Genomic DNA, 13551 nt, shown 5'->3' on the forward strand with positions numbered 1-13551 from the left:
GAATTACCATTCATAGGGCATTTAATGCTGGTGGGTTCATAAATTCAAAGCTGAATCTAATAATTTACTTGCATGGGCCAATGACAGGGATGGCAAGCCAGATGGGGCAGTCATGGTAATTCATGAATCAAAATCGTTCAATAAATATAGCTCATTTCCAATTTTCAATCATGCTGCATGTCATAAGCTAGAAATTTCACATATCTCAATCTCAATGCTTTCTACATATAGTTTCTGTAGCCATGAAATCTCAAGCTAATCCATGTAGATAAATCAAAATTCTCAAATGCATAGCTTTTAGAGAATGTCAACAAAATTTGTTCAGATATTCATAAAATACAATTAGTTTGATTAGTGTTTATGTTTGTGATTTCATATTCTTTATTTCCTCAGATGGTCATTCTTGGGAGGTAGTATTAGAGTTGTAGAAGGCAGTCTTAAAAGCTTGTTGAAAAGAACACCTTCTTTCTTTTCATAGCAGAGTTCAAATCCAGCCTAATTGTGACATTTAGAAACACCCATGGGTGGACCCACTTAGAAATTAAAAGGAATGATATTACTAAAATGCCCCGAAGCCCCTTACTATAAAGTCATTTTATTTTCTGGAGGGCTAGGAGCTTTCATCATTCTGACTTTATCCATAACTATTTCGACCATATCGATTGCCTTGACCATTCTATTAGAAAGAACACTAAGTCCATTTAATAACAAAAATTAGCTTGATTTGAATTGATTAGTATATTTGAAAGTACTAAGTTAATTGCAGATGAACATAGTTTAAGTCAAAATGTTTATTAATTCTTAAACCAATTAGGATGTGATGGAGGCTTCCTTGTAAAGGACAAAAATGCCAATTGTAAGTAGATAACTGACAGATGGTATCAGGGAATGCCTCCTCCTGAGATCCTCACTGCTGCCCCATTGGTCTGGCTACATCAGGGGAAAAAGAAGGTCAAGACCAAGACATCAACCAAAAGGAGCTACCAGGACCTACCAAAACCTAAAAAACCAAAGGAAGAGACTGGAAAACAGTCTCCTTTGCTGGACTGTGGACTTCATCAGGAGGGACTCTGTCTGTTTCACACACTGTTTTGCCCACACACTGCACCAGAGCGTAGCAGGCTCTGTAAATACCATGTGGATGAGTAAATGAATGAATAACACATGGTAAATGAGATTCCGATGAAACACACAGAAAATCAGATCAGGCACAAACAAGACCCGAATTTGACTGCCCGTCCAGGCCACAGTCAGAGCTGGGAGTCAGTACAGGAGCAGCGTGGGGACAGAGCAAGGAGAGCGCAGTGACGGGGGCGTGGAAGGGGGTGGAGGTCAGGTGAGGCGGTAAGAGCCTGAAGGACTTGGTTTGCTTGCTGCTGTCCATCTCCCTCTAAACGACCCTTGCTTGAGGGTAGCCTCCCAAGATTAGAGGAAGAGAAAATACAAAAGTTGCAGAGTCAGGTGAACCATGCACAGGCTCCAGTTTGATTATTTATCAGGGAGAGTGCACTGAGGTGTTATCAGAGTTTAATACCGCGCCATGAATTCTAGGGACGCAGTGCGTCAATATCAAAATGGCAGCTGAGTATGTATTTGACAGGAGCTATCGCCCAGAAGGAAATCGACGTGTGCACATGGCTTCAGAAATGATTTCTTCTTTCTCATTTACCTCCTCTACTATTCCTGGTGTATTAAGGGAAGTGTCCCATACAAAAGTCTCATCCTGACTTCTTTTTAACTGCTTTTGTCTGAGGCTGAAGTACTTGTCTGCAGTGGCTAGATGCTCTTCTAATCATTGCCTGGTGCAAAAACATCTTCAGATGTTGAGTCTGACTCATTGTTTCTGATAACAGCATTGGAGAGTTATGATTCTAACGTATGTCAGAACACCTTGGTATCCTGGCAAGGGGTTTAGATGACTCCACAACAGATAATAAAGGTGTTGCTGGTCTGAGAGTTCTGAATTGAGTTCTCTCTTCCCAGATTGTTGCCACTAATCATTATTTAGATAGCAGTAGCATTCTTAAGGGTGTTTGATGTCTACAACCTGCAGTAGCTAAATTGGTAACACAAGGGATACTTATCACTTATTTTATCATGAAAATTTCCTGAAGATCCCCAGTGGTCTCTAAACCCAACAGACAATTTTCTGCTTTGATCTCACTTGCTCTCTTAGCAGGTTTAAACACAGCTGACCTTTTTCATCTTTTTGATTCACTCTTTTAGTTTCTTTGATACCTCTCATATCTGGTTTTCCCGCCAAACTTTCTTCTTTCTACTCTCCTTGCTGATTCCTGTTCTTCAGCTAAACTTCTAAATGCTGAGTGTGCCTGGACACAGTTTATCTCCCCCTTCGTTCCTCCTCTGAGCCTCTCCTTTCCTCTTCTAGCTTCTGTAAATTTGTCCTTAAGTGCTTACCTGTAGTAGAATGGCTTTAAATATCACCTGTATTATTATTATTATTATTATTATCATTTAGGTAAACATCACTATTCATCCATTTGACCAAGCTCCTGATGTAGGAATCATCATTTTTGTTACCCCCACATCTGATCAGTCAGCAAATCCTGCCAGATCTGCCTCTAAAATACGTCCACTTTTCTCCTACTCCATTGTTGTGAACTTAGTCTAAATTATCAGCATTTCTTGCATAGATTATTGCAATAACCTCCTAACTTCTACTCCTGACCTTTCTCCTCATCCCCTTTCATTCTGCACAGAAGAGCAACCAGAGTGATTTTTTTTTTTAAATGTAAATCAGACATTGTCAATCTCCTCCTAAAATTACCCCAATGGCTTTCCATTGCATTTGAAATAAAATACAAACTCTTCTCGTAATCTCTGTGTCCCTGTATAATCTTGTGTCTGCCCACCTCACTCTCTGACTCCTTTAAATTCCACTCACACCACTGCTCAGCAAGGTCTTGTTGCTCTAATTCCTTCTATCCCTTAAATGAACCAGGTCTGCTCTCCTTTTGCACTTTTATATATATTGTTATCTAAGTTTATTTTTCTCACTTAATATGTATCTATTTATTTACTTATGTTATTTATTTATCTATTTATTTTCTCCCCTTAGGATGCAGTATTCATAAGAGCAGGACCTTTTCTATCTTTTTCACACACTTCAATTCAGGAAAAACAAGAAACGTGGCCAAAAACACTGTCTCCTCTATTTTCAAAATGGCACACCATTAGTGCTTTTATAGTAACTAACTACTTTCAACAATGCAGGTAAAGCTGCACTTATGGCTAGAAAAATGACTCGTAGGACTGGTGTGATCAGTACATAAAATTCAAAACCAGTCTCATTGGCTTCAGTGACAAAAAAATGTTTGTCACCATGCTCAGAATTCCACTATAGGTAAATACAACTATGTTGGGATAGAATGGAGGAGAGAGATGGTGATGAGATGAAATATTAAGCTTTAGGGAGTTATGACATTTTATAAATATGTAGTTGGGGAGATCTTTCACTAAAGGAAAAATGAGACAAGGATTGCAGGAAGTTCCGAGGTGGGTAAGGTGAAGGGCAGAGGCAGGGCTTTTCTTAAAGGGACAGTGCAAAAAAGAGAGGGTGAGAGTGACGCTGATAAATTTTACTTCTATCACATTTTTTTAAAACCTGTATGCAACTATACAATAATTATGAGATAGTATAAATTAAAAATTGTCTTTGCTGACTATATTTTACTTAAAATAAGTTAAAATCATATTTGGTCACTGAATTATATAAAGTTTTAATTATTTTCTGATTATAAGAAAGCATACATTTGACTTTTCTGTTAACAAGATACTGATTTTTTTTTTTTTTTTGGTAACAAGATGCCATCTTTTTTAAAACCACAATCTATAATGCACTAAAAATAGTATATGTGTTACTGTGCCCATGGATTCTGTGTTGTTTCTATGTGTAAAAATAGTTGTCAAATTTTGTGTTGATTTATTTTAATTAAAAAAATGCAGTCATTATGATGATTGCTACAGAATTTGATTAATCCCTGTTAACTTATATCCTTAAGGATACTCCATTTTTGCTTGTGATAATTTGTCATTTTGAATGAAGTAGCTTTAGCAAAAACTTTGTGCTCTGACACTTTCAAGTGTCACTCTTGAGTGATCTTGATCTCTAGGCAAACCTTGCACCCCCATAAGATTACGGGAGTAAAATCTCTGAGGGGGGAAATGAGACAGGAGGGAAAGGGGCAGGGCACAGCCATTCAAGGAATGACAGCAATAAACACCAAAATGGTGGAAGATTCAACTCCCAGTTGGCCTTGAGGATTAAGATGGTGGGAGGTTTGACTTCTAGCAGACCTTAAGCTACAATATGCTCACTGTAACATATTAGCATGATAAGTAACATGCCCACAGGCGCCATGACAGTCCCAAGGCTGACCACAAAAGGTCAAAGAGTGGGCGGTGGCCCAATTCCTGGGAATCCCAGCCCCTTCCCCAGGGTAGCTGGAATGGTCCTCCCACTTGTAGGCGGGAAGCTACCCAGCCCATAAAAACTGGCAACACCATGGCCTCAAGGCTGTCTCCCTCACTCCCTCCTCTTTGGAGATGGCCCACACTCTGTCTATGGAGTGTGTATCTTCTTTTGCTTTAACCTGAGCATCCAACCTCCACACTTCGTGGCCTTTCTCTTGCCTTTTGAAACAGCCTACACTCTACGCAGTACGTATCTCTCTAAATAAATCTACCTTTACTCAAACCTTGATCACCAGCCTTCAGTGGAACCCTTCTCACCGTGGTCAGCAGGGCTTCTGTGTTGTCAGATTCATTGGGCAATCTCAGGTCTCGTTTTTCTGAGTTTCTAGCAGCATTTATTTGACTCAGTAGAACACTCCATCTTAAAACTCTTCTCTTGACTTCTGAACTTCTTCAGCATCTTCTGCAGTTTCTTTGGCCACATCCTCTTCCTTTCTTGAGTACCAAGTGGTGAGGTGCCGTCGGGCTCAATTCTCAGACGTCTTTACCAACACTCAGTGATCTCAGCCAGCACATGCATAGAAACCGTTTATACACTGATGACTCCTCAGAGTTATAGCTCTATCTCTAACCTTTCCCTTAAAACAAGACTCACTTGACAACTCTTTTTGGAAATAAAAGGGCTCATAAAATTTAACACATCTAAACCAGAATCTTTGATTTTTTTTCCTCTAAAACGTGTTCTTCTCCATGAGTTCCTTATTGTAGGTGAATGATTTGTCAGTCAGCCAGTTTCTTGGGTCAGGAAGCTCTGGGATTACCTTTGAATCCTCTCTTTTTCCATAGTCCACATCTAATTCATAGTCACATGCTGTCACGCTTCTGCTCCAACTCTGTCTTAAAAGGTCCACTTTGTGTCAATTCCACTGCTACTTTCTGGTTGAAAGCAACCTCATTGTCCCCGAGGTTGGAAGGACTGTCTCTCCACTGCTCCTCCTCAGGTCCTCTCTAGAGTCTATTCTTCACCCTCTAGACCAAGAGACACTTTTAAAATATGCTAGTTTGTGACTTGACTCTCTGTTCATAATCCTTTAATGGTTTTCCCTTATACTTAGGATAAAACCCAAACCCCCTTTTTGTGGTTCACACAACCCCATATAACCTGGTTTTTGGCTCGGTGATTTTTCCATCATCTTGTTACCACTCCCCCTGTTGTTCCTTGCTGTCTCACCAAAATCACTCCCATCCTTGAACAAGGCCAGCACACTCTTACGTCAAAGCCCTTGAGTTTGCTGTTCTCTCTGCCTCTGTCCTTCTCTCATTTGGTCATGTTAAATATCACAGTCTCAGAAGGGGTGACCCCTCAAACTCTATAAACAGCAGACCGTCAGTTTACCTTCTTGTGCAGTTCTGTTTTTCTGCACAGCATTTATCATTCAGTCAAAATTACATCACACGTTTATTTGTTGGCTTATTTACTGTTTGCCTTTCCTACTATGACAGGGACTTCCTTTTGCTCACTGTTTTATCCCTAGCACCTAGCTCAGTGTCTGGTACTTAGCAGGCCTCCTATAAATATTTGTTGAATGAATGATGATGACTTATATTTAGGAAGAGAAGAATTGTGTACAAATCTAAATCTCACGTGATCTCTCTAGGACCTCACAGAAAGCTGTCATTACAGGTGAATCATGGCGGGAATATGAATGTCATGCTGTTAGATCAGGGAGGAAAAAGGTTGAACATGACTGGCTGTGTGAGAGGAGCATCACGTGGAGACGGAGAAGCCTGGATCCTCACTCTTCTGTACACCAGGATGCACCTCACGGTTTTCTAAAAGTATACACACCAGATGTTCTGATTCAACCATCTAGGTGGATCTATACAGGTGTAGTTGTTTTAAGCTGGGCTCCTTCAAAGTGGAGCTTGAGACACGGACTGGAATGATGGGATTTATTGTGAAAATGCGTGCAGGTAAATCTATGAGGAAGGGAGGAGGGGGAGGAGAAGGAACTGAGCAAGAGCATGGTCCCAGGTAATCTAGTCTTGGCCTGAAGTACAGGACAAAGGCTCTGGATGGTAAACTGTACCATGAAGTTGTTTCCTCCTTAAGGCAAGGTCAGTGTCAGTCACTGTCAGCCCGCCATTGGCCTTGGGTTGCTTGATTGTCCAGGAGGTACTTTTCAGGTAAGACAGCGCCCCTTAGTGGAAGGCAGTTCTCCAGAGGGGAAGCTGAGAACCATTAACAGCCAACACTCACAGCCCCTGGGGGATGGTACCCTGACCCAGTGAAGAGGAGCTGGGCTGGTTACCCCAGTGTCTTCTACAGGGGTAGCCAAAGGGGCTGACTGGGAAGCACAGATCCCCACTCATTCAATGAGTATTTATTGTAGTTGTCATGAGCCAAGTACGACGAGTTCTGAGATCCACCGGTGAACAGACATGGTCCATGCAGCACGGATAGGGACAAGAAATTTGTAATAAAGCAAACATGCAATCATGTTGATATGTATTGAATTACCACCAAATAATGAACTAAAGCAAGACTGCAGAAAAAATCCATGGTGTTGTATAGGTAATGGTTTTCTATGAATGACCTTTGCTTTAACTCGTGGAAAGATTGTATAAATTCTTAATCACAATAATCTTTATCTAATGCTAGCTGTATATTAATCAGATGGTTCCCAGGCATTATTTTGAAAGTTCAAATAAAATAAAGGAATGTGTTTACAGCCCAGAAACTATGTTCATATACAAGTCCTACACTTGATCATTGTTCAAAAATCAAGATGACTTTTCTCTTAGTGGGAATTGAAACAGAGTAAAAGAAAGCATTAAAAAGTTTAAGATCTTGGGTTGGACGCTAATTCTTTTTTGTATTTGATAAGTCACCCCCTCCCTCATCCTGTCCTTGACTGGCAAAGGCAAAAACAAGAGTATGAGAAGGAGGGACCCTGTTTTTGTGCAATATTCGAGTTCACAGACTGCTCATAGTCCTGCAGTCCGCGTGGAGGCTAAGAGATTGTACCAAAGTCAACGAGTTGTTGTAACATGTTCACCATTATAAGTATGTTTAAAAATAGCAAAATTTGAGGTATAAAAAAGTCATTTGAGTAATAAGTACAGATCACTAAGTTCCAAGCAAATTTGAGAAGTTAGTATAGGAGGTAAGAACAGTACAGTAGGAAAACTTGTTTTATACTTTAAATTATTAGAGAGAAATACACAAAAACACTTCTAACCCCCAATGCACTGGATACCAGTAAATACCCACTTGTAAGCTCCTGATTTATATCTAAAGGTCCATTTCATCTCTATTTTAAAAAATCTTTGCATGGTGCTATGGCAACGACTGTGTTGAAAAGTAAACCAGCCAATGAGCAGCATAACATGTGTCAGTAACATAGTGCATTTCTTGTTTTCTTTGCCATCGAGCAACATTTCAAAGGGCTAAGTTCTACTGAAGTGTCACCAAACCATCTCTTCAGGAGATTACAGTGTCAGCAGAAATAACAAGGCTTATTGTCAATAATTCTTTTCATACCTCAAATCCCTGTGGCCTTCCCAGACTCTCTTTAATATGTTTCCATGCAACAAGGATCTCTGACACAGACACACTTGTAGCCTTGACATCTGTGGGAGCGGCAGTGGGTTCTGTATGAAGGAAAATGGAAATAATAAACCACGATGGTAACACGTTTCATCTGCCAAAGCATTGCACCTGAATATGTCAGGTGCTACTCCTTTCTGCCTCATTTCTGAAATGAAGCGCTGTGGTGGTTATGAAGAACACAAGCTAAAAAGACGATTTTGCGGATTTGTTCACTTGGGTCAAGTCTCATCAGTACCTTACCAATGACCAATAACAAATCCAGCAAGACAAGCAAAGAATATCTTTATCCTTGGATTAACTTGGATTTCTGGAGAAGTTAAATTGTCTAACTTAAATTGTCTGCCCTTCTAGAATAACGATCAAAAGAACGGACTATGAGCCAGGCGTGGCTATGTTGTTGTCACTGTGGTGGCTGATTTTTGCTTTCCAAAAATTATTCACCTTCAGGCGAGTTTCTTTACCTTTTGCTAAGCCCCAGTCCCATCAGCTGTCATTTAGGCAAATTGAAAGTACTTAGTCCCTGGATTTTTAAAGTTAGTTTTAATTGGAATAATATGTATAAATTATTTGGCACAGAGCTTGGCACTTAAATTATTCACTCAAAAATATCGCTTATTTTATTTCATTTTTTTTTTACCCTGTGCAGTCACAAACAGAATCTAAATTTCATTAGATTCCTTTGTTGTTGTTCCAACCACAAAGCTACATTTCCATGATTGTGTAAGGAATGCGTTATGAGTCATGATATTTAAAAGGCATGCCTTGACTTTTAAGGCAGGTGTGTGGACTGAAAAGGAAAGTCCCCGAAGGTCTGGGTGCTGCTGCTCAAAACCACCTTTTCATTTGTTCCTATGCTCAGTGACCTTTCTCACTGTTTTTTTTTTTTCCCCCAAATACACCATGTCTGACTGGCATCCATCAAGAGGTGCACTTTATTTGAGGTTGTACTCTCCACGAGGAACAAAATATTTTTAGCTTTGACACTGCTGAATCATAAATACTGTGTCGCAAACACACGTTAAATGAAATGGCAGAATAAAGGCCGCACGTTAGTTCAACCAGTCTGTACAAAGTCTGTTTAAAAAAAAAAATCCTGCCCCATAAAAATCGTAGAGAATTTTGATTCTAACCCCTGGTAAGAGTTCAGATGAATCTGCTGAAAAAAAAATACATATATGCATTTTTTTTAGATTTGGGGAACCATATGGCTAAGACAGAATTCTAAATAACATTTTTTAAAGTCTTAGAAATATTGAGGGAATTATAGCCATTTTCTGGAATGTCACCTTTTCTAATGGAAGGTAGACACATATCTTCCTGGGAGCCTTTGAATATTATTAATTGAAAAATATTAGCCCAAAACATCTACCTTTGCTACTGTAGAAGAAGCCCATAGAAGACTTTTTCAGAGGTACATGTTTGTTTCAAGCAATGATTATTCTTTTGGTAAAACTTTCATTGTAATTATATGCTATAATTGTGTTAATTTGAAGTGCTTTGGTAAATTCACATTAATCCTTACACAGAAGCTGACATTAATTTCTGCCACGGTGTAAGTTGTAATTTCTCGTTCTGTCACCTTTTGAAAACACTTTATTTTTTCCTTCTGCTTAGTGGTTTCTCCCATCCCATTTTCATCTACCTGATTTAAAGCCAAATTCTGGGAAAAAAAAACTTCTCTTTCGCTCTATAATTCTGATCAGCAGACTGGCAACAAAAATATTTTTTTCATTGCTACTTAATAGGAATTAAAATTCTTGATTTTGCAAGTAACTGAGAGGAAAAGCTGATGTTCTTAAGGTGTGTACAGTCTGCTGGGATTTAGGATATGATTTATTTTAAAGAAAGTATCATTTGCAATTTGGAAGTAGTTTTGCCTAAATTAATGCTTTGCTGAGATTTGTGTGCCAAATGCTTTCTTTCAACTTTTTTTTTTAATTATTGAGGCAATTACAGCTTCATCAAAGAAGGTTGTAGGGGGATAAATAATTTCAGAAGCACAAAATATGTGGTGGGGGTGACAGTCTTTCTAGCTCTCTTTACCTCTAGAGAAAGACATTTCTCTCTCAATGTAGTGCTACACAAGTTTAAGTACTTTTTAAATAGAATAAAAGAAATTTAAAAAGTAAAAATAAAAATATTCAGAAAATTATTTCTCAAACCAGCACCCTGATTTCTATTTAAAAGCTCTAAGACTTTTAAACCAGAGTCAGACCCAAGACATTTCACAGTTGCACTCTTGGGAGCTAAATATAATTGGTGTTTCTAATTGAATGAGAGTAAAGGAAACAAAAACTGAAGAGTCATTTTTTGTTTCACCTTCTAGATGTAAATTATATCAAAAGTAGATCTATGCTGACCTGAATTGGAATTTTCAGCATGCAAAAAAATAACCTCACTTAGTTTACTTGATAGTAAAGTGAACATTTTCACGTGGATCAAAGTTTGCCTGTAGGCAAGAGTAACTGATTGGCATAGACAGTCTGCTTTGGTTTGGAACTAGCTGCTCTGTCTGGACATCCCACTGTAACCGAATGATGGAAAGTCACAACCAGAAAGATTTTAAGAAATTCACTTAGATCAAAGGTCACACGTGGATGGTCAATGAGTCTTCAGTCATACTTTGTTTGCCCCAATAATGTTTTAAATTAATTCCAGCACTTCATGTAAAAATAAGGATTTATGGCTTCTTTAGGCGGGGAGGGGAAGGGCCATACGAAGTCTGAATCCTTGGGTGTTGGTAGATGAGAACTGGCAGTTGATCCCTTTAGTCTGGGCGTATTCTCTGATGTTTGCTGGATTCTCTGTCACTCCCTATGGTCTACACTGGGACTATTTCACTCATTTCTATTTCTTAACTGCAGTGTTTCAAATCCATGCCTTCATTTTGCAGATGAAAAAGGTGACATATAAACAGAGGTCTCATGTGCTCTCTCTCTGTTGGTTTGAGATCAGCACCAAGGAAGCAGCTGGCTCATCCTCTATCTCTTAGGGTCAGTTTTTGGGGCACAGAAGAGATTTTACAGGGAAAATATATAGTTCATTCTCTTGCTGCCCAGTTGCTTCCAAATAATTGATACGTGAATGGATGGAAGAAGATTAAAAATGAACAGACAAAAAATAACAAACAGAATAGATGAGGGGGGAATAACCAAAGGTAATCATAAGAACTGCCATTTATTGAGGATTTGCTGTGTGCTAAGCCTTATTCAAAATTCTTCATATGTATTAATTAATCCTCCCAACAACCCTCCCTTCATTATTACCATTTTTCAGATGAGGAAATTGAGGAGCAGATAGCTGAAAAAACTTCCCCAAAGTCACACAGCTACTGGAGGGTGGAGGGAGGATTTGAACAAGATAGTCAGGTCAGAGCACATGGCGGGAGAGAGTTCTTCCAGCCCAGCCTCCTGCCCCTTTGTTGGCACGAAGCTCACTTCACTTCACCCCACCCCAGGGGACAGAGGAGCAGATACTGGCGGAAGCTCAAGGAGAGGAGGTCAGCTTGGGATGGAACGATGAACAGGCAATACTTCCAGCCTGGCACAGAATCCAGGGATGCTCTGTCCTAGACGTGTCAGAGGCTGGGGGGTGAGGTGCTTCTCAGGGCCAGAGGTCAGTAACCAGCATACAGGCTAGGGTTAGAGGTCAGGAGGTCAGAGGTTGCTCTCTAAGGTCAGGGAGCAGAGATGGGAGTGCTCCTCAGGGTCAGGGGGCACGGGGTGAGAACACTGTTTTCTGGACACCGTTCTGCTTCTGAGCACACGTCTGTGTTTACACACCTGGTGTTTTTCCCTTTGCTACTACTCTTTCTCCTTGCCCACCACACCTAACCTCTCCTAAGAGGATTGATGTTTCTACTGCACAGCACAGGGAACTACATTCAATAACTTGTAGGAAGCTATAATGAAAAAGAATATGAAAAGGAACATATGTCTGTGTGTGTATGACTGAACCATTATCCTGGACACCAGACACTCACACAACATTGTAAACTGACCATATTTCAATAATAATAATAAAAAAGAGTATTGATGTTGGAATCCCCACTTAGTCTCTCTAAGTCTTGCCAGAAACCAGCTAAACCCCCATCATCTCCTATGTAACCCTCACACGGGCTTACTGTCAACTCCTTTTCTTCCCGTTTCATGGAATTTTGGGTAATTTTGAACTACAGCTGCTCTGACCCCATGATCCTGTCATGTCCCAGCGTCTCTAAAACTCTCCCATAAATCACGGGACGCTTCCTGCCACTCTCACCTCTGTCCGGTACACTCAGGCAATAGGATGGAAACCCAAGGACTTATTTCTGAGATTTATACCAGCCTTATGTCTAATAGATTCAAAGATTTAAAGTGATTTCTTTTCTTTTCTTTCATGTATGATGATACTAATTAGGCCATGGCTAACGCCTTCGCTACAATCTTGGGGTTTTTGAAGTGGACAGGTTGACTGATAGGATTCAGTTTCTGTTATATTAAAAATTTTGTGCAGCATTACCATGTTCATGAATTTAGATGATACATTTGTGTGAAGTGACCTAGCAGCTGGAGTTCTCCAAGTAATATGGGGGGATGTGCCTGTGATATTGATCATACGTCTGACTTCCCGGGAGGGGTGGGCAACAGCATTAATCAGCGGAGAGCTTAACACACTCCCTGGGAGAAGGGTTATGGTTTCATTATTTAAAAATTCAGTGAGGACAGCTGTAGTTGAACTTTTACAGGCTCTAATCCAAATGGATCATCTGGCTACGACAGGAAATTATTCCTTGTATTTTACAGCTAATATGCCAATTTATTAATTTTCAAGTCCACATAAATCCCACTGAGCTCAGTTTTAGCTCAGGACTTATCTGGAGAATGACACCTCATGAAGTCGGGTTTCAATATGAGCTGTGTAGCTCTGTTTGCAGGAGGATAACTGCATGTTGTTTTTTGCAAACAAGGAGGAGCTTTTTGGTTTTGATAAAAATAAAAGCAGCATACTTTTTACATAAAGAAAAAGTAAAAAAAAAGAAACTAGAAAAGGCTAAAGCACATCACATATAAACAAATCTTTCAACCTGCTCATAACCTATATTATATATGATATATATTTAATTTCCCTCTGTTTTTCTAGTAGCTGTAACTGAATGCTCAGATTCTTTCCCTTTCCAAAGCCATAGTAACAAGAACTCAGTGGAAAATGGATGTAGCTTTAACTAATAAGTGTTTCTAGAAATGTAGAAGTGAAAACCAATTTGATTTTTCATGTTGGAAAAAAAAATTACTTTTTGTCACTTACATCATGCACTTTAAAATCACTTATGTTGGAACTTTGCAATTTTCTAAAGCATAACACAAATGAACTTGTTTACAAAATAGAAACAGACTCACAGACATAGAAAATAAACTTACGGTTAATGGGGGAAAGGGGGCAAGGGATAAATTGGGAGTTTGGGATTTGCAGATACTAACTACCATATATAAAATAGATAAATAACAAGGTCCTACTGCATAGCA

The 13551-nt window shown here is 39.4% G+C and overlaps 1 protein-coding gene across 1 annotated transcript in view; it reads right to left on the bottom strand.

Annotated features, from left to right (window-relative positions):
• Positions 1-13551, bottom strand: part of CNTN5 (contactin 5) — a 550779-nt gene that overhangs the window by 26060 nt on the left and 511168 nt on the right. The window contains 1 exon segment of the mRNA XM_032488283.1: positions 7979-8088. Within this exon segment, the coding sequence (XP_032344174.1) occupies positions 7979-8088 (110 nt within the window).

This window comes from Camelus ferus, chromosome 10 (genome assembly GCF_009834535.1).
Source record: "Camelus ferus isolate YT-003-E chromosome 10, BCGSAC_Cfer_1.0, whole genome shotgun sequence".
In the NCBI taxonomy this organism is placed as follows: Eukaryota; Metazoa; Chordata; class Mammalia; order Artiodactyla; family Camelidae; genus Camelus; species Camelus ferus.